This window comes from Pseudopodoces humilis, chromosome 7 (assembly GCF_049639895.1).
Source record: "Pseudopodoces humilis isolate 2021_Gansu_Grassland_sample_001 chromosome 7, ASM4963989v1, whole genome shotgun sequence".
In the NCBI taxonomy this organism is placed as follows: Eukaryota; Metazoa; Chordata; class Aves; order Passeriformes; family Paridae; genus Pseudopodoces; species Pseudopodoces humilis.
Window position 1 is genome coordinate 39,573,141 of NC_142206.1, and position 20,587 is coordinate 39,593,727.

Below are 20,587 nucleotides of genomic sequence, written 5' to 3' on the forward strand. Positions count from 1 at the left end.
CGCTACTGCGGGCTGGCCGGGGAAGGGCTGCGCTGGGTGAGTGCCGGAGGGACGCGGGGCTCGGCGCAGCTCCAGCGAGGGCCGGGGTCTTGTGCAGCGCTGCTGCTGAGGGGCTCAGGCAGGGGGAGATCGAAATTAAGACTTAACTGCCTGGTACCGTGTTCTTAAGCACGGATCACATGCAGTGAATTTGAGCTGCGTGGAGCATGTCGTATCTCTGAGCAAATAGATTCGTTTACAAATGAAATGTGAGTGTATCGAAGTGTTCAAAATGTGTTAAATCACTGGTGTGTTCCGTATGTTACTTTAGCATGAGGTTGGTTGAATAGGTTTTCTTACCAAACAAGTTTTCTACCAGACAATCAAGAAGTACTTACTACTGTTGATTCTGCCAGCAGTGAAACGTGTGGGACAACTCAGAGGAGAATTTTCCACAGTAAATTCTCAGTACCTAAAGAGGCAAACAGAAAGGCTGGAGAGGCACTTTATACAAAGGCATGTAGTGATAGGATAAGGGGGAATGGCTTTAAACGAAGAGGATAAGTTTAGGTTAGATAAGAGAATGAAGTTCTTTACTGTGGGGGTGATGAGGCACTGGAGCAAGTTGTCCAGAGAAGCTGTGGATGCCCCATCTCTGGAAGTGTTCAAGGGCAGGCTGGATGGGGCTTTGGGGAAGTAGGTCCAGTGGAAAGTGTTCTTGCTAATGGCAGAGGGATTGAAACTAGATGATCTTTTACATCCCTTTCAACCCAAATCATTCTGTGATTCTGTGATACTTGATAGTGTCAGAAAGGAAAGGTTTCAGAGCTTTATCTGTTGATTCTCATATCTTGTTGGAATTTTTTTTTTTTTCCCTTCACTTGGTAAATCTATCATTTAAAGATCAAATGCTTCTGTTAACCATTTTTTTTCAGAGTTCTGGAAAAAAAACAGATTTACAAGCCTTGGAAGTAAACAATGTCAACATGTAATGTCTGTTTCTGTGGATAATATTAACCTCTTTTCCTTTAGCTGAAGCATTTTTCTTTACTTTTCAGGCTGTGGCTTCACTGCCTGAAGATATGAGACCAGGCCCTGATCTGTACGGTTTCCCATGGGAAATAGTGATTTGTGCTGGCATTGTTGGAGCCTTGACAATTCTCTTGTTCCTGTACAGAAGTTACCAATCTGTAAGTGTTATGGTTTAACCCCAGACAGCAACCAAGCACCACACAACCACTCTCTCTCTCCCTCTGTCACGCTGGAATGAGGGAGAGAGTCAGAGGACTAAAAGCTAGAAAACTCGTGGGTTGAGGTGAAGGCAGTTTAACAGGGAAAGCAAAAGTGGTGCATGCAACAAAATAAAACAGGGAATTCACTGCTTCCCATGGACAGGCAGGTGTTCAGCTGTCTCCAAGAAAGCAGGGCTCCATCACATGTACTAGTTACTCTAGAAGACAAACTCCATCACTCCAAACAACCCCCTGCTTCCTCCTCCTTCCCCTTAGCTTTATGTGTTGAGCATGATGTCAATGTGGTGTGGGTTATCCCTCTGGTCAGTTGAGGTCAGCTGTACTGTGTCCCCTCCCAGCTTTTTCTGAACCTGCAGCTTCCTTGTGGGTGAGATGGGGTGAGAAGCAGAAGAGGTCTTGACTCTTTGTGAACACTGCTCAGCAATAACTAAAACATCCATGTGTTTTCAGTGCTTTTCAGCACAAATCCAAAATATAGCCCCATACCAGCTACTTGGAAGAAAATTATCCCAGACAAAGCCAGCACAGGAAGTGTTGAAGTTACTTGCAGAAATGTAGAGTGCATTAATAGTTTATATGCATTGAAGTTGTTATCCTTCCTGTTCAATATATATAATGCTCCAGAGTTTTAAATATATTGTGATTGAATTTAGAATCCCTTTAAAAGAGAAATTGAAAAGTCTATTTTGTCAAGATAATAAGTGTTTGGAGATGTTGTGAGTGACAACAAGCAGTGGAACTTGCTGTAGTAAGATTGCTTTTTTCTTTTTAAGTTCTCCTCTGGGCTTCCAAAGACAGCCCTTAAATTATTTTCAGAGGATACAGATGTCTTTCCTAGGGTGTATTGATACATCTGTGACTAGCCTGGCCATAGCCAGAGCAGCTCAGGTCTTTCAAAGTAATTGTAGGCAAAAGCAATGGTTTCCTGTCAAGGGAGGCATTTTAAAACTGTTTGGACAGTGATGCCTGGATTGTGTTTATTGCAACACTGGGACACTGAACCGGTTTAACTGTGTGTTCTTTGTGGGCACTAATCTGATGACTTTGAGAATTGCAGTACTGAAACCTTGTAATGGACAAATCAGATTTTTTTGAGGTAATGCCTGTCTGTTTTTGAGAGTAAGTAAAGATCTGAGTAATAAAAGTTGCCTACTATAGTTTCCCTGCTATGGAAATGGGGTCAGTATCTGTAATTCAGTATTCTAAATTTCTTCGCATTTTTCACATACTCCCCTACAGACGATGTGATTTTGGTAGTAGGTGTAATGGTACTCATGTTTTAAGACTGGTTACATAGCTGTTTTTTTTCAGATATGAGCAACTGCATTTTTAGGGTTTTAACATCAGCTAACCTTGTCTGTAAGGGGATCTGTGTTTGTGTAAGTTAATGTAACTATAATTTGGTCATACCTTTTGTTCTCTAGAGGCATCCCTCCAGGTGATACAAAAGGCATTTGAACTGAAATCATGCAAGCAGCTAACCTTGTACTGTTTTCCTCCTGCACATGTCACTTAAGCCATGAGATATTACAGAAGCTATTGATAGCTCTTTCAGTCATGCATATTTAGAACTGGACTGACTGCTCCTTGAAGAATTGATGGTTACTAAAAAGTAATGGAGTAACTAAACATCCATTGGGGATGATAAGATAAAAGTATACAGACAACTTTCTTACCCGTTTTTCATCATTTGAACTTCTTGGCTTTAAATGAGGAGGAAACAGGGAAGAACTGAGGGGCCCATTGTTACGTTAGGCACATGACCCAGGCCCAGCCATGAGAGAAATGCTGTGTTGTAACAGTTTTGTGGGTTCAGCCAAGTTCTGCATCTCTCATACAGGCTATTTGTGACAGATTTTGCCCTTGTAGTGTGTCAGATTTTGATTCTAGGGCACTAGACCCCACGTGGCAGCTGCTCATTTGGCACTTGAAGGATGCCCATCCGTTAGTACCTTACTGCAGCTTTAACTGTTGTGTGTTGTAATGTGTGGGAGATCTTTCCCAATAGGAAATCTGAGCTCATGTGTGGAGCTTCCCCCTCCCTTCTTCTTTCCTACTGTTCTGTTTGTGTCCACTATGGGGCTTTGTGTAGGCAGTTGTGGTTATGTGATAAATACACAGAGGTGTGTTATTAAAGGGATGCAGGTGAAAACTAATCTCCTTTCCACTCCTTGGTCTGATAAGAGTGGGAGAAGGACAGGGTAAACAGACATGCAGGGGGGAAGAGCAGAGGACATGATTACTTGTTTTTAATAGAAGCCTGTATTTATATTCCTTTTTTAAGTTCCATGCTTAAACTTGGCATGGAATTGCAGCTTAAAAGATTAGTTTTCAGATACTGTGTGAGAGTAATTGATCAGACATTTTCAGTATTTATTCTCTTATTTTTCAGGTTAGAAGTCGACTTTATGTAGGTAAGCTTATTTTTGATACTTCATTTTTTATATTCCTTCGGAGTATGGCTTTATTCTTTTTTCACCTTTAATTACTTGGATGATGCAACATTTGCTTGTGTTTCACTTTTTAGGAAGGGAAAAACAGCTTGCCAATAAAATTACAGAACTAGTTGAAGAAAAATGCAAAATTCTTCAAAAACTCTGCCTGTGCAAAAAAGAGGTAACAGTCCTCATTTATTGCTTTCAGATGTGTCATAGAAATGGATTCAATCAAGTGAAGTACTAACTTTTCTGGAAGTAAGATGTTTTAAAGCTTTCAAAGGGATTCTTCAAATGCTTTTTTCTGTCAGTGCCTTTAAGAGCAATTAAGGCGTTAGCAAGTTCTGCCTTTAAACTCTCAAAACAATATATTTCATTGGAAGCAACTTCAGAATTATTTTTTCTTTTTGGTTTGGTTTACATCTCAGGGATAGTCTAGTAGGGTTAAGGCTTTCCTGATCTCCAGCAAGGTGAATTTGTGAATATTTAGGTAATGTCTATGTCTATGTTTTGCAAATTAATGCTAGTATTTAATCAGTTATTTACCCATAGTCTGACATAAAGTAATTCCTTTACAGTTTGAAGATTTACAGTTGTCTCTGAAGGATGGTAACGCTATGAAAGAATCAACAGACGCATCTTTTTTTGAGGTAAAAAGATAAATGGAAATTGTTATTTCTACAATATAAGGCAGTATTTTAGGAAGATGTGGCCCATATTAAAAAATACCCAAACAAACTAAATAAAAACAACAGCAAAAAAAGTCAGACAAAGTCAAAGACTCCAACTCCATTATTTATATTGGGTTACTGAAAGTAACTTATAATCAAAGCATTTAAATTAAGAGAAGCCTTTTTTTAACAATTGCATTTAGGATGAGTGATACTAGAACAAATGGCATATTGGACAGTATTTAATTTTAAGAAGTAAATTGTTCCCATTTCTAGGAGAGAGGGTAGTTCATGAAGCATTTTTTTCTCACATCTGATCTAAGTAAAATACTTTCTATGGGCTACAGGTGCATAGTTTTAAAGAAAAATTACCACTACATAGTTTACATCCCCCAAACTTAGAATATATTTATGAAAGACTTCTGGATAAGTGACTCAAATACCTAATGAGCTCTATAAAATTATTGTAAAATAAAGCAAGCAGGTTTATTTCATTTTGCACCTCAGATCCTATAGAGCTAATTCTTACAGCTTCGTTCATGCAGAATAGAGTATTTGGGTGAAAAATACTTTGCTGTCATATTTAAAATATACTTGTTGTCTTCATATGTTATTAATATCAAATGTTTTATTAACTCACAAACCAACTTGATTTAGGAAATGCATGAAAAACTGAACAAATCAAACTTGAAACTCAGCAAAGAAATAGAGAATCTAGAAAAAGAACTGGAAGAAGAAAAATCTAAGCAGTTGGAAAATGATGCCTTGGTAAGAATAAATAGAATCCTGTCTCTGTTTCTGTTCATTTAAAAAAAAATTCTCACAGAAAAAAATCTCTTCAGAGAAGACAAACTATTTTCTTTGTGTATTCTGAAATAAAAACTACATGTTTCATTTTGTCTTCCCTGTAACATTAGAAAAATGATAAAGGAAAATATTCAAAAGAAGAATGTTTTTACACATATTTTTACTGATTCAGCAGTAGAACTTTCTCAGTTTGAAAATAAAAATTATTTTACTAATTGCCTAGACATTGTCAGTCAAATATGTGAAAGAAGCTGTATGACAATTTTGACAATTATGAAAATGATAATTTTCAGGTGGCTGAAATTCAGGAGAAAGTGGAGTCTTTAGAGAATGAAGAAAAATCTATCCAGTCACAAATTGATGAGGTATGTCTAACCTTTATAGTTTCTGTTTTCAAATCTTTGCATTTTCTCTATTCCCCATGTAGTTACTGTTTTAATTTTTATTTCTATTAAGGGTGCAGAGACCATATGCTTTGTAAACCAAAAGACTTTGTAAGGCTTAGTACTTTGGTGTGGCTTGATTGAGCAGCTTTTAATTCCATATAGGGATTGGCATTTATTGAGAAGTAGTTACCTTGTCTTTGCTTTCTTACTCCTCAATGATATATAGTATAGCAAAACTACAGTCAGCAAAAGCTGTTGAAATTGTAGAGAAAATGTGAGAATATGCATGTATCACAGCCAGAAAACCTAAGGTAAGTCCAGTAGTAACCATCATGACCCCACCCATATCTTTACCAATGCCATTTAAACAATATGCTTTTTAATTTCACTTAGGCCAAGTCCACCCTAAAAGTGTATCAGATTAATACTGAGAGACTCAAGACATCTGTTCAAGATGCAGTAGATGAAAACAGCCATCTCCAGGAAAGTGAGAAACAGGTAGGTTCTTCCTAGTTATCTTTAGAAATACTGAGTTTTCCTATGATACTAATAACTATGATTTCTCCAAGGAGCTCATCCTCAACAAGTTTGTTAATACCTCATGTGTGTTTTAGTAAATGGAATGTGAAAGAGAATGTGTTTTTTAAAATAATTTTATGTTGGAGTAACTTTGTCTAAAATAATCCTGTTTTAAAAGAAATGCAGTAGTTACAGTTTGTGGGAAATCATGCGTGGAGTTTAGTGGAAGGAAGAGCATGTGGTAATGTAAGCTTTGCTGAGACCTGGAGGAAAGCAGAAATATCTGAACCAAGTCCACAGCTAGGATTCTCTCCATAAGCAGAAAGAAAATTCTTTTACTTGATCTAGAAAACCAAAGAAATTGAGGAATGGCAGAGTATTCAGAAGGCAGGTGAAAAAAATGTACTCTAGTACCACTGTAGATGTATTCATTGAAAGTCAGATATGTAACAGGAACAGAAAAGACTGTTACTTCCCGAATTTTAGTTGTCTGTTTCCCTCAGTGCTGTAGCCAGATCACAAAAAACACTGAATATTTTGAAATATTTAGCATGTGCAACAGTCATCCTGTGCAATAGGTTGCTTTACAGTAAAGCTATTTCTTTTTTTCTAACAAATAGGTATTTTCTATGAAGGTTTAATGTTTTGTGTAATGTTGGTTTGAGGTGGTTTGTTGTGGTTTTAATGGATATTTGCTTATTTTCCTGACTGACTGATGATCTCCCTGTTGACTGAGGAATAACCTGATAGATACTTGCAGTGGGGAAGGAGTAGTGGGAATGGAAGTACAGGCCTATTGCTTTTTAGCAGTCTTATAAAAAGTTGGGGAGTGCTTCAGTCCTCTCTGTCAAAACATGGTGTATGTCAAACTTAGTGCTTCAGGAAAAAGAAAGGGATACTGGAAATAAAATTGTTTTTGCAGGAGGAATGTTTCAGTACTGCACAACTCTATTAGTAAAACTTGATATTTTTCCCTAATTCTAGAAGGAGTTCATGTTTGTGATTTCCAAAAGAGTTGTGATTTCCACCCATTAAGAGCTGTGAGTGGAGAAGCAGTGGATTTGACTGTTACCATTGCGATACACAATTATGTTTATTAATTAATTATTAAAAATAATTAATTTTATTAATAATAAATTATATTGATTATTATAATGTGATTTGTCTGTCTTTCAAGAGTCTTTTCTATACTAATCTCTACATCCTCTTCATTTTTGTGAGGAGGAAGGGTCTGGTCGCAGTGCTTTATTTCAAATGTGACAATATTCTTATGCAATAAATTTTGAGAAGCAATACATGAAGTTTTAATAGAGAAGAATTTTCCTTTTTTACCCCCTGTGGTCATTTATTGGGTTCAGACAGAAATAATCCAATTATTTGTATGTGTGACAAAAATCTTCATTTTCCGTCCTTTATAATAAAGTAAAAAAATACTACTTAGAGAATACTAATAAGTGCTGGAAATTGCCTATAATTCTTAGGCAATCATTTTATATCAAGGAAGACCATTATACCAAGTTAAAAAAATCAACAAAAGCAATTTCCAGGGTTTAATTGCCATGTTCCTAGATGAAAAAAAAAAATCCTTATTTCTTCAACCTGGGTATAAGTATAGCCTTAACCACATTGTTTAGGACTAATGACTATACTTTGTTGTTAACTGAGGCTTGGTGCAGTTTTTAGTAGTTTGAGAACATTTGTGCATATTGTAGTTTGCTGTGCTTTTTAGTAGATAAAAAACCTAATGTTATTTGTGTCTGGACCCTGATAAGTAAAAAAGAGAAAATGTCTGCCTTGCTTATGTTTTCACTTCTGAGGTGCTTTCTAAGTGTAAGAGTTAGTTTACTATATCAGAATATCCATATCCTTCTTTTGTTTTTCTTACTTTTTTTTTTAAAAGATGGAATTTCATGTATGCTCAAAAAGTAACAAAGGTGTTATTTGCTCACAGAAACTAGAGTCCTTTCTACCTCTCTCCATTTGCGTAAATGGGTCATAATCTTCTGGCATATCATAACTTAAACTTTATAAGAGATGTGCTTTTTCAGGTTTGTGATGTGTCAGAGAGAGGGGATTGGGCCTTATAGGTTGAACAAGGGAACTGTTAATGAGCTTCTGTGCTTTGCTGGTTTTTTGGTTTGGTTTTTTCTTCTTCAAGAGCATTAGGAATATATATTGCTTTAGCTCATTGCAAATCCTTGCTTTTTCTCTTTATTGTAATTCTTACAGGTGTATAAAGTCATGCAAAATTATTTTATCTTTGGCTTTGTGAAAAAGGAATCTCTTAAAAGTCATCTTCGTTGATGACAATTAATGATAAAAATAGTTGTCTGTGTATGTCTTCTAATCCCTAATATGTCACTTGAATGATGCTGCAAATACATACATAGCTTTTACTGCTTGGAAAGTGCAATTGTGTGTCAAGGGGCACTGTGTGTTAATTCAGTTCTAGTCACATACCTTTTGCTTTGTGCCTTCTAGTTTATCTTTGATAAGTAGCGTTCAGGCTTGTTTGTCTGTTTGCATGGCAGTTCTCCTGTTTAATGTCCGTTTTCTGGTTTTATTTGTAGTGTAACTGCCTGTTATGTTCTCATTGCTCAATGTAGTTGTTCTTTTCTATACATTCAGTGTTCTTAAATTGCCTGTTGTGCAACTTTGGGCAATATTTTTTGACAGATTCCTAGGACAGTTTGTTTGTACTTTACCCCGTGTTGTTGTAGCACTAGTTTTGTCTTAACAGAAATCTGCACCCGTTCAATTTTGTTCTCACAACATAATTAGTTTATATGTTGCAGTGGTTATTTTTAATAGCTGATGATGAAATGTTCTAACTCCTTTATTCCTGTACAATATTTTTGTGAAATGAGATTTTACTAGGGAATATCTCTAAAATGTAACCTTGGAACCTACTTATCATTTTAGTTAAGTACAGTTAATTGCAGAGATACATACTAGTAGGTCTTGATTATATACAGCTGTGACTATCATTAATGGGGAAGCTTTTTTAAAATAAAATTTTTAGATTACTTCAAAAGGTATGGAGGAGGAGAAATAATTCCGTTTTGGAAGTTACATGAATATAAATAACTGCCTAAAAGCTTCCTGTTTTCCCTTACTTCTCTGACTGCTTCTAAGTTCAAAAGAACAGGCACCATTTCAGAAATGTGTGTGCATATTGAAGTGTGAGTGTTTTCCATGCATTCCCCAGTGTATGCCGCTGTTACAGAAATTATCACCATTTTATATTCATTGCTATTGTCACATCAAGGTTTTTTAAACTTCAGTGGAATAAGCCAAACGCTTCCTATAAATGCTTAAAAATATCCTAACAACTAATTACAGTTAGTTAACTAGCTGTAGCAGCTAAAGCAACTGAGCTATAACATAAGTCTTAATTTTCAACTCTTCACGTAACTTTCTTGCAGTCTTATCTCTGTTAATTCTTACTGGTGGGTGAGAGATTTAAATCCCGCTTATATGTGTTTGTATATCTTCTATTTGTATAGACAATGCATGTAAGAGGCTCAGTACTATTCGTCCTTGAGTCTTGGTTTTGTAGACAATCACACTAATCTGGTATGTCCCTTTTTAGCTTTTACAAGAAGCTGAAGGATGGGGCGAACGACTTAGTGAACTAAATGAACAAACAAAGATGTTTGAATCATCTAAAACAGATGTAGAAGAAGTTCTGAAAAACAAAGAGAGCCAAATCAAGGTAAATTATGACATTTAGGATTGAATCAAATTATTCAGACTGATGCTAAACATAGTGTTCCAAGAAAGCCTGACAATCTCTCCTTGTCTTAATATGCCTTATGCTGTTTTGGGCTTTTGTTTGCTGTCTCTATTGTATAAAGTTGTGTTTCTGGCTAAGCGAAAAAAAGGTTGCTTAGTGGCACAGTGGAGCAGTCTGATTAAGACAGCTAAGGAAAAACTTCTAGTTCTGATAGGGTGTTGGCTTTCCCCCCTGTCCTCAGTTTGGAGTGTGAACATGGGTGTATGTTTTTATAGTTGTGTACCTTACATACACAAACCTCACTAAAAGCATGTGTGCTTAGAACTATCTGAAAATTCTTCATAAGGATGTGCCTGTTGACCTGCAAATAGATGCTTTGCTAGAAACAGTATTATCAGACATCTAGAATCTTGTATGTGGGGCTGACTTAATCTGCTAAGGGAACTAAATAAAGGACAGAAATCTTGGAAAGTAATTGTAATGATAACTGCATTTTCATTGCTTGTATTTGTGAGGTTTCTGTATGCTTTTTCTTAGTCACTGACACAGTACATACTGAACATGAAAGACTGGAGCTCGGCAATACGAGAAGATGGTGACATTGAAGACAGCCACTGGGACACAGACATAAAGGGTGAAACAGAGAATGGAGAGCACTTAGGTATGGTCTGTGTAGTTTCCCTATTTAAACATTTCACAGGTATTTTAGAAATACAGGAGTGACTAACTTCCAGGAAAGTTGAAAGATTAGTCTTATAGAAGTTGGATTTTTAAACCTCACCCAGTGTCATTCATGTTGGACAGTTAACTGATGCTTGGACATCTCTGGAATAGCAGCCTGTCTCCTGCTCAGCACTGTGTGGCATACAGACTGTCACAGAGCAATGTAAAGACTCAGTGGTCAGTCTCTTGCAGAATTCTGCAGTATGTGCCTGTGTGACTCTGTGGCATTTCTGGGTGGAAATCTTGCTTTTATTGCTTCTTCAAGCTCCTCCCAGCAGTAGTACTGAGGGTCCTTAAAGCCTAATTGCTGCTTCCTTGTCCTTAGAGAGGTGTTACTTGTTGCAGGCAGTGTGGTAGCACTATCACCTAATGGGTATAGATGTATGTCCCCTTAAACAGCAGCACAGAAAAGCCCTTCTTCCTCTTATTTCTTGCTGCAGCTTCTTTTTGTGCTATAGGGCACATGCCCATGAATCTTACAGTGTGTATTCAGCATCTCGCTTTTAATGTAACCAGTCTTAGTCATGATTGACTGGCAAACAAAGCACTACAATATTGTATTGAAATATGAATGAAATTAAATAGTAATATGAAATATGAATATGAAATACTGGCATATCTTCTACTCACACCACTGCTATTTTTGCTCCTTTATCCTCCATGTATGCTGTGCCTGTTGTGGTATGTTGGCATTGCTCTTGTATAAAAACCAAATAATAGCAGTAAGCTTTGTCACAAACCCTTTCATGCTTTTTATATGACTTACTGTTCTGTTCCTTCAAGCAGATGATGAACAAAAACGAACTGTAAAGAAATTGATCTACGCTGCAAAGGTACGTGATTTTAAGAAACTTGTGGGCGGAAGAGAGAAAAGTAGAGGGAATATATGTAATTATTCTGGTAATACCAGTATCAGAGTTCAGCATCTTTTAATGTCTAATTACATATTTTTGCATGCAAACACTTTCTTAATCTGGTAGTCTTGTCATGTTCTCTTTTTTTTTTTTTTTTTTTTTCCAATTTTGATTTTAGCTAAATGCTTGTTTAAAAACCATGGAAGCAGAAAGAGACCAAATGTATTCAAAACTGTCTGATGAAAATAAAGCTAAAGGAGAGCTTACAGGTAATTAAATCTAGTTTTGCCTTTAATAAGACGCTGTTTTGGTAAAATGGTGTTACAGGCTGCAAGTATTAATTCCAGTAAAAAGTTAATTAAGTTTACATTAATAACTACTTGGTTTTTAAAATTAATGTTTCAGTTGCTTAGTTATTTTAAATACATGATTTTAGATGTAGAGCAGTCAAAGTTGCAAATTTGGTTGTACTCTGTTACAATATTCTGTAACTATTAAGTTATAGAATCTTAAAATATAAGAGCAAAGTGATGTTAATAAATACATAATATTTCTTTTACATAATTTCTGGACATGAAACAGTGTAGTTTTAATCTAAATTTTAAAGCTATCTATTAAAATGGTAGTTTAATTATAGTTAGTTTGTAATGGGTGCAAGCTCAATCTTTAAAGTAATAAATACTGCATTTAGAGAATTGAACTTGCAAACATCTTGCTCTGTTTCTTTTCCTTTGTTGTGTGGAACATACTGAATTAAACCTTATGAAATGAGAACCACTCAAATTCAAACTAAAACTTGTAATTAGCTATTGCTTTCATAATCATAGCCAGCAGGATAGCATTCACTTATGAATGTATGGCTTTGTTCTTTGGGTGGTGAATGCTGTCAGACTAATTTTAAGTTTCTTACAGTCCTTCAAACATATTCCTTGTGCCAGTGAGTTCTCCAAATTGACTGTAGCTCTGTCCCATAAAGATATTTAAACTTAGTTGAAGCTTTGTTATATTTCTTGAAAAGAGGCACAGGAATAGTAAATAGGAAAAGAAACATGACTTTGAGTTCAATTTGGAAAGATGAGGGTAGTTTGACACATCTGAGTTACATATTCAGGCGATTTAGGAAGACCTAGTGTGGGTAAATCTGCAAGAACATATGATGATGCTAGTTTTACTCCTTCAGTCAAATAATTACAATAATAAGAGCTCTAAATGAAAATTTAAATTCTGAATTACAAAACTGAGCTGTTTTCAAAGGAGTGACATGGTTTGGAGCAAAGGCCTGGTACACACACAGGGCTGCACTTTGTGGCAGGTAGAGGGTGTAGTTGCTGGTTTCTCATTTTGTGTCATATAGTGAAATATATTAACTTTATATCTTGTGCTATTAAATCAACTTAGGATTAAAGGTTTTTACAGACTTTTTGTATTCTAAAATATTGCCAGTGTGTTATCCCAATATAATTATCTCTCAATTTGACAGAACGCATAGAAAACCTTCAAAGCCAGCAAGCTTCCTTGCAGTCTGAAAATGAACGTTTTGAAAGTGAAGTTCAAAAGCTTCAGCAGAAACTTAAAGTAATGACTGAGCTTTATCAAGAAAATGAAATGAAACTACACAGGTGCTGGCTCCTCTTCTTATATTCAATGCTTGCTGTTTGATTTGAGTGTAGCTCTGATTTGGGGGACTAAAAATTATTAGAAGTTTGAATACTGCTTTCCAGAATTTCCTGAATTGTGAAAACAGTTTATTACAGTTTCACATACATTTATGATTACACTAGTTTTATAGAAACTGTTTCCATGAAACAATTAACTCATTTTAGGACTTTTCCACAAGAAAGTACAGAAAAGAAGAAGCAACAGATTTTTAATCTATGGAAATCAGGGATTAAAGTAGGAAAGCTTGATTATTTTTCCTTTAATTAAATTATTATATGACGTAATACCTGTGTCAAAGTTGCTGAAAGAAAATTAGTAGATGCTTTAACTGTGAAATCCATTTTACTTAGTAAAAATAGCAAGTAATGTCAGAGCAATGATGAGATAGGTATAAAATTGAATTTAAAACACAGGCAAGATCTTGTTGGTAAGCAACATAGAGCCCTTATGAGTCAGGCTTTCCTTCAGAATATGAAGGCTGTACTATCTGCCTCACAGTCAAAAGTGTTAGTGGGGATTATGATCTAGTGATTGAAGTCAGAAATGTTTAGGACTAGAAATTAAAGTTGATTGGTCCAGGGCATGTAGTAACCTTCAGGAGTGCGTGTGTGGCAGCAGGGTGCATCACTCTAGGGCATGATGGTAAATTACAGTTTTACTAATCAGAAATTATTTCTTCAAAGAGCAGGCATAATCTTGAAGGCAGCAAGAGAATCAGCCCAAGACTAGATCCTGTACTGAGCATTGTGCAGGACCTTTCTGAAGTATTACTTTGAGTAATCTGCTCTGTTAGCATATATATTTGTGAAGATATTTAGCATCTCTGTAGATGCAACAAATCCTAGAAATTGCTGTATTAGCATTTTGATTTTTAAAAAAGAGCAGGGAGGGACTGGGAAGGAACCTGTTAAGAGGATACAATAAGCAGGCTGAAGGCATGTATGGATGATATTTAAAAATAACCTCACTAAAACTCAGCAAATGTATGCTGCTTATCAAAGAATTTTAGAAAAGCCAAAAAGGAGTGGGGAGAAGCTGGTGTGATGTTTCCACACAAAAAGATTCAGAATTAATTAAGGCATCTTCTGAAAACTGGGTCTGTTGAAACAGGGGAAATGAAAAAGTAGGAAATGAAGATTGAGTAGAAAAGAAGTTTAAATCATGTTCACGAGATCCATGATTTAGACAGCTTGATTGCTGAGAACTGCTGTTCACAGGAGAATGACCATTTCGTCCATTCAGGGCTGTACGCGACAGTGGTATCCATGTGTGCTCTGCAGAGCTGCCTTGTGCATAATCGGTGGACTGGAGTTTGAGTTTTCTTTTCTGTAGTCCCCAATAAGGCATAGGGATAAAAAAGAGAAACCTGCAAAGACTTCTTTTTAAATAGCTAGTAACAATCTTTTTTTCCTCTAGAAAATTCTTTTTAGAAAATACCAGAACAAATCACTGACTCTTAGTGTAGTTTGGGTTTTAGTTTGCTTGATAGATTTGTGGCTGCTTTCAAAATTGTTGACTTGAAACAGTTAACCACAGTTTTTGAATTTTGTTTAAAGGAAGTTGACAGTAGAAGAGAGAGAACGTCTACAGAAGGAAGAAAAGCTTTCTAAAGTAGATGAAAAAATTACTCACGCTGCTGAAGAACTTAACAGCTACAGGTAATTGCAGATTTTAGTTGCTGTAATCGCTTGTTCCAAAGTGAAGAAAGAGCAGTAGAGAATTAAAAAAAAAAACCACAGCATAAGCAAATGTATTTTCTTCCATTTTCTTTGTGGTGTGTGTGTGTTAGATGCTAGTTTATGTGTAATAATACAGACTAAGGGTGGTTTTACTTTGTTAGAACATTTGGGTGTAGAAGATTATGGCAACTTCTCTTCCATTAGAATCCTAATTGTACTGATACATCAGCTTTAACGGTGTGGTAGAAGTTGGTCCCTAAACTAGTTTCCCTTACTGAACAAAGTTAAAAATACAAAGTTAAGAGAATGTTGTGAAGTAAACGGAATGTTCAGTTTTCCTACAGAGCTAACATTTATGCTGTATAGTTATGGTATTCTATTTCTGTATTTCAAAGCTTGTCAGATTATTGCTTAGAAATTCTTTACTAAAATATTGTCGTGGGTGAATATTTGCTGTAGCTGTTTAACTGCTCTGCTCTGGTTTTTGTTACACCAGCTGTATACCTCCGGGTTTTTTCTGCGTTTTCTCTAACTGTGGCATAATTTTTCAATATGTAATGTATGTTTGCCATTTTACTTTACATGGGAGTATTAGGTTTAACAACAGTGATCAGTGCTTCCTGAAGAGTTAATTAAATTAATTCTTTCTTGTGGACATTCTTCAGTATTCATACAGGATGACAGAATTCACTCTGATTTATTCAGAACATGGATTTTGTAGGCATCCTAATTTTAAATAGAATATTAATATTGCAAATTGAGTGTAACCAAGCAATGTCTGTGTCTTTGGCCCACCTGCTGAGAGAGTGTAGAACCTAGAGAGGCTGTGCACAGGGCAGCTGGCAGCAAAGGTGGCATCATACATGTGGTCTTGAAGTAACTTCAGTGCAAGTGACTGTCTCTCAGGAATGACTGGTAGCCTGTGACAGTGTGGTGCTCTCGCCACATCAGTTCCTCTGCTGAGCTGAGTGAGGATGGCTGGTAGGGCATGTGAGGAGGGATAGCCTTTATCTTGGAAACATCACAAACCACTGAAAAGATGGGGGTGTGTTGGGGTTGGGATTCTGTTCTCTTGTTTACATCCCTGCTTGCAGTAATGTAAGGCCTAGAATTTCCATTGTTAGTATAATTTTTTTGTATCCCATGGGCCTAAGTGACAATACTGTTTTTTGGACAAAAAAACCCAACAACTTAATTACACCTTGTGGCTACTGTTCAGTTTATTGTATTCAAAACTTCCCTGCATGTTTTATTACAATATCATAAATTCTCATTTTGTTACAGAGAGCGAGCAAAGGATCTTGAAGAAGAACTGGAGAGAACCATTCGTTCTTATGAGAATCAGGTATTTTGTGCTTTGTGACAACATCTATGCCACTAGGAGGGATATTAGTGCAACTGGAGTACCACTTGCTGTTAGCTTGTGAACTGTGTTTGGCTTGACTTTGTTGGGTGCCTAATTTTGCCTCCCCCTTTCTCTTCTTAATTTCATCTGGTTTTGACTGACATGATTTCATAGCAGAGATCACCAGATAACTTCATTGAAAAGGTGAATTTTCAGTTTAGGCAATCATTATAAATTATCCACACACATTAAATTTATTAAAAAAAAGAGCATATAATCATAAGTTTTGGGGTTTAGGTGAATAATGAATCTCTCTTTTACAGATAACTTCACATGAGAAAAAAGCTCATGATAATTGGGTAAGTTCCAGATACTGAATTTTCTGCTTTTTCTGCATCTTCATTTTTCATTATTTGAAAGTTTGCTTTATCACTTTTTGGTTTGTACTAAAAACAGATCATCAAGATTATCTCTAAGCTTTCACTTTTAAACATACGGATTTCTTGCAGAAATACACAAAATCATGTTAAAAATACTTCTATTATATAAAATAGTTGGAAAAATTAAGCTGGATACTTATGAACATAGTAGTATGATAATCTTATATTATTTGTTATAGCAGTAAATCTGCTGGAAGAACATGACACCATATAACAAATGTATGACATTCTGCTAATAATGAAAGCTTTTGGCCTTGTTTCAATGCCATTTTGGTATTTTCTTTGGGTGTACTTCACTTCTTTTATCTACAAGTAGAAGACATTATGTCCTGTGAGAACAGTATGTTCCATTGACAGCTTCCTAAGAGTGTTTCTACAAAATCCATTTTTGCCTTTTTTTCCAAACAGGAAAATTTAAAATATCTCCTGACTAATACATTCTTCACTTTCACAGAATGTCTGACATAAAATCCTGCTAAAAGCTATAGTATTCTGTGGTCATAATTCCAGAGCTTTTATCTATCAGATTTTAAAGTAAGGCATTCTTACGTAGAATTTGAGACTTTAAATCTTACGTAGATGCTTCAAAGCAGCTATATGCAGAGAATTCAATTTCCAAAGTTTTAAGAACCTGCAGAAGAGCCTTATCATTCCTCAAACATTTGGGTTTTAGAGCTGCTAATATAATTTGCTGACATACGTGAGGCTCCATACATCAATCATATCTTGTGAAAATGCAATCTATACACTTCACGTAGAACGTCTTGGACCTAGGAATTGTCATATTTATGAAGCATTTAATCAAAAAGTATCTATATCTAAGCATCTGGTTTTTGTCCTTTCCCGAAGCTGACAGCCCGAGCAGCTGAAAGACACCTCAATGATATAAAAAAAGAAAATGCACATAACAGACAAAAGTAAGTGCAGTTTTTATCTACTCCTAAACAAATGCAGTTTGGCATGTGTTGGATTTAGGCAATTTCATGTTTTCTGTTATTGTGTTGTGGCCCAAACACGGCAGAGAGATCACAGTGTTCGAGTTCTGAAAGAAAGGGAGCCACTTGAGCTTTCTTGTAATTATGACATGCAAGAAAGTAAGAATTCAGGGACTCTGTGAAGTATTGAAATACTTCAGGAAAGAAGCAGAATGTAGTAGTAGAACACAAATATTGGGGGGGGGGGGGGTATTGTTTATTTGTTCGTTAGTTTTAAGTATGTATCAACCAGATGTCATGGTTACCGTACAATTTTACAGCTTATGTCAGAAGTTAATGCTGAGCAGTTGGTGATAGTTGAGAGGCTCTTTCAGGCATGAGGTTAACTAATACTTGGAGTGCAGTTAGAGTGATCTCATACCAGAATTGTGATATCTAAAATGCAACTTCAACTTCTGAATTACAGTTTAAACACAGCAGCATAGAGGAATACTTGCAGGCATTTTTAAATTAAGAGTACTGTGACATCCTTTTATTTATCCCTTATTTATTTAGGGAATAAAACACCTTGCTTCATTAACCAGTTAGGTAGAAAGCCTGGCAGTAAACAGTGTAGTCTGTTAAAGCTTTTGCATTTCTTGGTCACTCACTACTTATTTGTTGTCTCTTTGCAGATTGACTGAAGCAGAATTTAAACTTGAACTTTTAGAAAAAGACCCTTATGCTCTTGATATTCCAATGAGACCATTTGGCAGAGGTACAGTATTGAATTGTAAAATAGAGCCTAATTATTTTGGTTTATGTTTTGTTTCCCAAGACCACACATATTTAATTGTTTGAAAACTACCTTGGCCATGTGTATGTGCAAATACCAGTCATTTTAAAAAAATAATTGGGTCATAAGTGACTCTAGGGCATGTCAAGTATTTTGTTGAAACTAAGAGCATTTGTAGTATTGTTGAGAGTAGACTGGGAATATGTTACACATGGTAATGAGAGCACAATTTTCATTTTAGTTACGCAGTTTAGTTTTTAACTTCATCTGAGAAGTTATTTATACAGTTTGTTAAACCAAGTATTGTGAACTTGAGTATTTTGTTTTAACTGTTCCAGAGCATTCCCCATATGGACCCTCACCAATGGGCCGGCCTTCATCTGAAACAAGAGCTTTTCTTTCCCCTCCAACTTTATTGGAGGGTCCTTTAAGGCTTTCACCTATGCTTCCAGGTGGAGGAGGAGGAAGAGGTACAATTCTTAAACTTGAAAATTTATCTATTCTGGATTTCTCTCTCCTCTCCTATAAACCTGTCACACCTTTTCCTCTTGTTGGTGACAAAAAGTATTAAATAAACAACCAATTCAACGTCAACAGTTAATTGGACAAACTTCCTGTTTTTCAACTTGCCTCTAAAGCTGTTTAATGTGTAACAGTACAATTGGAAATCTAGTTTTTATTGGTAGGTTGGTCAGTGGATTCATTTTAGACACATAAATTAAGAAAAGTAAAAAGCCAGACTTACCCATTGTCTTTTATTTCTTGGACAGAATTGAGTTCTGTTGAGATAAATATGATTTTAAAGTAAAAGGGAGTCAGTTAGTTTTCCAAAGAAAGAATGCTGCCCCTTCCATCTCATTGGTCTACAGTCCATGACAGAATGTTGTCTAAAACATGAGGCAGTTTTATTGGAGGTTGTGGCATTAGAAAGTTACTGGTTCAGTAAATTGTTTCCCTTCCCTTTGTTCTGGAATTGGAGCAGCCATCATACAGGGAGAGTGTTTCTTCCCTGATAGAAGGGACCAGGAATTTTGTGTGTAAGGAGTGAAATTCAGAGATTCAGGAGTAGGTGAAAGTAAGCTGGGGTGGCATGGGTTGTAAGGGGAAGAAAAATCCCCTCCATGCATATTTCTTGTGTTGATTGAAGCAGTGTAGGTAAATGCTGGAGTGAAGTTCAGCATCTGTTACAGGTAATAAAGAATTACTGTTCAGTTTATTTTTATCATTACACTTGTTGAAGCCTGTAGTTAATTAATTAAAAGCAATACGTCCAGATTTCTCTAAGGATTTCAGTAAGTGCAATTACAGTACTTATCTCAGAGTGCACAAGACACACAATGGCTTCAAGTTTTAGGTTGAATTTTAGCATGGAGAATTAGAGATTGATAGAATTCAATATTTTTGTAATTTTTCAGACCCACTGTTTTAGAGGAAACTTGCAATCTAAAATTACTCATTTTTATAGGTTTTTTTGCACTTGATTATGTGTTGACCTGGCCTTAGAGGTGGGTTTTCGGTTTTTTTTGTTTGGTTTGGATTTTTTGTTTTGTTTTTTTTTTCTTCTTCTTGAATAAAGAAGTAGAGCCAGAAGGGTGTTGAATGCAGATGGGTGTTTTATGATACCAATATTAACTCTCTCAGCGTGCTAATTGTTAGTTTGATTAGCAGCAGGTTTTTATCACTGAGAAGATTATTTATGATGACCGTACTGATTTCTGGTTCAAATTAACTGAAACTTGTTAAATTACTAGTTTTTTCAGAAGCATTGCAGGTCCTCTATGTTGTGCTGTTACTGAACTAAAACCTTTCCCTTGCACACCTTTGAAGACTTCTCATAGGCATAACTGGTCATTAGCAAACAGCTGGAGAGTCCTGTGGAGCCGTGTGCCTCGTGTGTCTTGACAGTGTTGGCATTCCATGATTTGTTTCACTACTTTCAGACTGAATAAGGAAGGCCATAGCAGAGGGTTTAAAACACAGGGGTGAATAACTACTTGATTTCTTTGATTAGGATCCAGAGGCCCAGCTGCCATGTATGAAGCTGGAAGTGAAAGAGGAGAGCTGAATTCTGATAGATTAACTGATCCTCACAGACCACCATCAGATACTGGATCCCTGTCTCCTCCTTGGGAAAGAGAGCGCAGGATAATTCTGCCTCCACCAGGTAAAAACTATGCTTAGCTACTGTATCCATGGAAAAGAGGAGTTACTGACTTGCAGTCTATATATTCAACTGTTCCGGGTTTATAAATATTAAATGTTTCCTTGGACCTGCATGTGCAACTGAACTGATTTTTTTTTTAATAGTGATTTTTTTCCTCTTCTTGAACAGTGTGGTTCACTGCACTTCTCTGCTGTCTTTTAAGTATATATTGGTATTACCAAGGGACA

At 36.1% G+C, this 20,587-nt stretch overlaps 1 protein-coding gene across 3 annotated transcripts in view; it reads left to right on the top strand.

Annotated features, from left to right (window-relative positions):
• The window catches only part of MIA2 (MIA SH3 domain ER export factor 2), a 36,457-nt gene that overhangs the window by 10,090 nt on the left and 5,780 nt on the right, over nucleotides 1-20,587 (top strand). For 2 of the 3 annotated variants that reach the window (XM_014249947.2, XM_014249949.2), the window contains 19 exons: nucleotides 1,038-1,169; nucleotides 3,625-3,646; nucleotides 3,760-3,848; nucleotides 4,246-4,317; nucleotides 4,996-5,106; nucleotides 5,439-5,510; nucleotides 5,925-6,029; nucleotides 9,643-9,765; nucleotides 10,324-10,447; nucleotides 11,296-11,342; nucleotides 11,542-11,632; nucleotides 12,844-12,982; nucleotides 14,579-14,680; nucleotides 15,986-16,046; nucleotides 16,370-16,405; nucleotides 17,336-17,403; nucleotides 18,096-18,178; nucleotides 18,535-18,666; nucleotides 20,208-20,360. In XM_014249947.2, coding sequence (XP_014105422.1) covers nucleotides 1,038-1,169; nucleotides 3,625-3,646; nucleotides 3,760-3,848; nucleotides 4,246-4,317; nucleotides 4,996-5,106; nucleotides 5,439-5,510; nucleotides 5,925-6,029; nucleotides 9,643-9,765; nucleotides 10,324-10,447; nucleotides 11,296-11,342; nucleotides 11,542-11,632; nucleotides 12,844-12,982; nucleotides 14,579-14,680; nucleotides 15,986-16,046; nucleotides 16,370-16,405; nucleotides 17,336-17,403; nucleotides 18,096-18,178; nucleotides 18,535-18,666; nucleotides 20,208-20,360 — 1,762 coding nt within the window. The remainder of the gene's footprint in view (nucleotides 1-1,037; nucleotides 1,170-3,624; nucleotides 3,647-3,759; nucleotides 3,849-4,245; nucleotides 4,318-4,995; nucleotides 5,107-5,438; nucleotides 5,511-5,924; nucleotides 6,030-9,642; nucleotides 9,766-10,323; nucleotides 10,448-11,295; nucleotides 11,343-11,541; nucleotides 11,633-12,843; nucleotides 12,983-14,578; nucleotides 14,681-15,985; nucleotides 16,047-16,369; nucleotides 16,406-17,335; nucleotides 17,404-18,095; nucleotides 18,179-18,534; nucleotides 18,667-20,207; nucleotides 20,361-20,587) is intronic. The other variant, XM_014249948.2, reaches the window with a different exon arrangement.